The sequence below is a fragment of the Dipodomys ordii genome, unplaced genomic scaffold (genome assembly GCF_000151885.1).
Source record: "Dipodomys ordii isolate 6190 unplaced genomic scaffold, Dord_2.0 Scaffold13, whole genome shotgun sequence".
Classification (NCBI taxonomy): domain Eukaryota; kingdom Metazoa; phylum Chordata; class Mammalia; order Rodentia; family Heteromyidae; genus Dipodomys; species Dipodomys ordii.
The window spans coordinates 15,462,761-15,465,937 of record NW_012267229.1 but is presented as its reverse complement, the minus strand read 5'-3'; the positions used below and the strand labels follow the sequence as shown (position 1 = coordinate 15,465,937).

General features: G+C 51.0%; 1 protein-coding gene across 1 annotated transcript in view; it reads left to right on the top strand.

The window, feature by feature from the left end:
* The first annotated feature begins 1,835 nt into the window (after positions 1 to 1,835).
* Positions 1,836 to 3,177, top strand: part of Pigu (phosphatidylinositol glycan anchor biosynthesis, class U) — a 99,827-nt gene continuing 98,485 nt past the window's right edge. Inside the window, exon 1 of the mRNA XM_013011075.1 lies at positions 1,836 to 2,162. Coding sequence (XP_012866529.1) covers positions 2,033 to 2,162 — 130 coding nt within the window. The 5' untranslated portion in view covers positions 1,836 to 2,032. The remainder of the gene's footprint in view (positions 2,163 to 3,177) is intronic.

Genomic DNA, 3,177 nt, shown 5'->3' with positions numbered 1-3,177 from the left:
GGCCTCATGCATGCAAGGCAAGCTCTCTACCACTGAGCCACCTTCCCAGCCCCCTCATTGAGATTTTGACTTGCATTCCACTAATAACCAATGATGGGGAGCATCTTTCTATTTACTTACTGATCATTTATGTTCCTCCTCCTCCTCCTCTTCTTCTTCCTCCTCTTCCTGCTCCTGCTCCTCCTCCTCCCCCTCTTTTTCCTCCTCCTCCTGCTCCTCCTCTTCCTTCTCTCCTCCTCCTCCTCCCTCTCTTCCTCCTCCTCCTGCTCTTTCTTGGCTTTTCCATTTAGATATCAGCCCTGGGCTGGGCATCCTCCTAGCATCTTAATCCTCTTTTTTCTTTTCTCATCCTGTTTTTTGTTTTGTTTTGTTTTTGTTGATCATGGGGTTTGAACTTTGGGCCTGGACCCTGTCCTTTAGCTCTTAAGCTCAAGGCTAGCCACAGCACCACTATGGCTTTTTCTGCTTATGTGGTGCTGAGTAATCAAATCCAGGGCCTCACGCAAGTAAGGCAAGCACTCTAGCACTGAGCCACCTTCTCAGCCCCTTGATTTCCTTTCTAATCATCAAACACATCTTGCACTTTCCTGACTCATAGTTTGATACCTTTGCTTGGAAACTCTGATTAGTATCTCAGTCACAAGCCTACAACCAATACATTTTTTCAGATAGGGCACAGAACAGGCTAAGCAACTTGTTGAAGGTCACAATGCTACCAATTCTTTTACTCCAAAATATATCTTAGAAGTCAATATGGTGGTTGGCAGCTAGTTGGCATTAAATAAGCAATGGTGGAATAAGTAAAAGAATACATTTACCACTTTTTTTGTCATTATCATGGCTTATAAAGCTTATGGACTCTACAAACTTTAACACTACAGTTATTTTTTCCAAATTGGGTGATATGTACATTTCTTTCCTTTTGCTTAGTGTTCCCTCTTTCTCTCTCAATTCCTCCTCCCATCGCTGCCCTTGAGTTGCTTAGTTCACTTTCATTAATGTCCAGTGTGGCTGATGGGCCCCTGTTGTATTTTTTCACCTGTTTCCCTCTGATTCTGTACCCTCCTCCAAGTGTCCTTCAGATGTGACCATGTATATACTATATGTTGGGTCAAGAACATGGAGTCCCCCCAAAAAAAGAAAAATTAAGAAGAGGTCCTTTGTTTTTTGAGTTCTATTTACTTTGTCATATCTTCTTGCATTTTGAGTTTTACATCCGTATATCTGGGAGACCATGTGCCGTTTCTCTCTCTGATCTTGGCTTACCTTGCTCTACATGATTTGTTCTAGTGCCATCTATTTCCCTGTGAATGATTTACCACTCTGTGTGTGTGTGTGTGTGTGGTGGTGGTGGTGGGGTCATGGAGCCTGAACTGTGGGCCTGGGCGCTGTCCCTCAGCTCTTCAGCTCAAGGCTAGCGCTCTACCACTTGAACCACAGCACCACTTCCGGTTTTTTCTGCTTATGTGGTGATGAAGAATCGAACCCAGGGCCTCATGCATGCAAGGCAAGCACTCTACCACTGAGCCACCTTCCCAGTCCAGAGAAGTCATTTTTTAAGTCGGTTGTGGCGCTTGCACTCAGGGCACTGTCTCTACGCTTTTCTGCTTAAGGTTAGCCCTCTACCACTTTGAGCCACAGCTCCACTTTTAAAGGATTTTTCTCTTAATCATCAAACAAGAGTGGAAAATGGGACCTTAGGACAACATACACACAAAAGTGAAGGTCATCTCTTTAGAACTCGCTCACCATCCTAGGAAGATAACAACGGAACTATGACTTGTCCTTGCACAAATTTACTATGCACCTGTAATCGAAGGTGTCGCCCCAAAACAAGTTTGATACACTCCACTTTCCGTCGTCTAGCTCGTCCAGCCGCACGGCCTTCTGGGAGTGGTAGTTCCCTAGTCCGCCAGCTCCGCTGACTGCACGCGCGCGCGCTCCACCACGGAACTACACGGGGCGGCGCGCAGGTGGCGAAGCTCTTCCTCCTCTCCTTTCCCTCTCCGCCTGCGCGCCCACCCCAGTTATCATGGCGGCTCCCTTGGCCCTGGTGCTGGTGGTGGCCGTGACTGTGCGGGCGGCCTTGTTTCGCTCTAGTCTGGCCGAGTTCATCTCCGAGCGGGTGGAGGTGGTGTCCCCACTGAGCTCTTGGAAGAGAGGTGAGGCCTCAGTGAGGCCGCGGGCTCCCGTAGACAGCCAGGCCCGGCCCGCGCGGGCCCGGCCTCGGTGAATGGGAGGCAGGGGCAGTGGCGGCCAGCGCGCGGTGCGGTGGGAACTGACCGGCGCCTGGGGTCCCCGGGAGAGCTGGGGGCGGAGCCGTGGCGCCAAGGGGGTGTGGAGGAGGTGTGAGGTGGAGCCACGGAGTCCGACCACCTGCGGGGTGGGTGCGGGAGGGGGCGTGTCCCCTGGCCCCGGCGGGATGGGCGGAAGGGAAGGAGGTATGGGGGCGCTGGGTGGCGTGGGGTACGTGCAGAGCCTTGCCTTGTGGCGCGGGATCGCGAGCGGGATCCACCGGGTAGCAGGTCGCTTGTGGCGGGAGCTGGAATGAGGGAGGTAGAGCGTCTGTACGTGCTCAGCGCCTAGGCTCAGGGTAGGATTTGCAGGGAAGTTTGCCCTAGCGTTCGTTCTTTTCTTTTTTTTTCCCCCCGTAAGTCAGACAGACATTGGTTTATGCTAAGCGCCTACGAGACACACCGACTTGGGCTGAAGGAACCACAGGAACAAGTAGTTGTAATTATTTGTGAAAAGTGTGTTTTCTGTGTCCACACAGTTATTTTCTTATTGTTCTGACCCACAATAAACTGCCACCATATTTTACATTTCCTAAGAGTGGAAAGTTTGGCTTGGCTTCCCTCCTTCCCCAGTACTGGGGTTTGAATTAAGGTCCTCCCCTTTGCTTGGCTGGTGCTCTTATCACTTGAGCCATTCCTCCAGTCCTGCCTTTTTTGTCGAGGGGCTTGAACTCTGGGAATGGGTGCTGTCCCTCAGCTATTCAGCTCAAGGTGAGTGCTCTACCACTTGAGCCACAGTGCCACTTACTGGCCCTGGCCCTGCTTTTTGATGCTTATTTTATCTTATTTTTTTTGGGTCCGGTCGTGGGGCCTAAACTCTGGGCCTGGGCACTGTCCTTCAGCTCTTCAGCTCAAGGCTAGCGCTCTACCACTTGAGCCACAG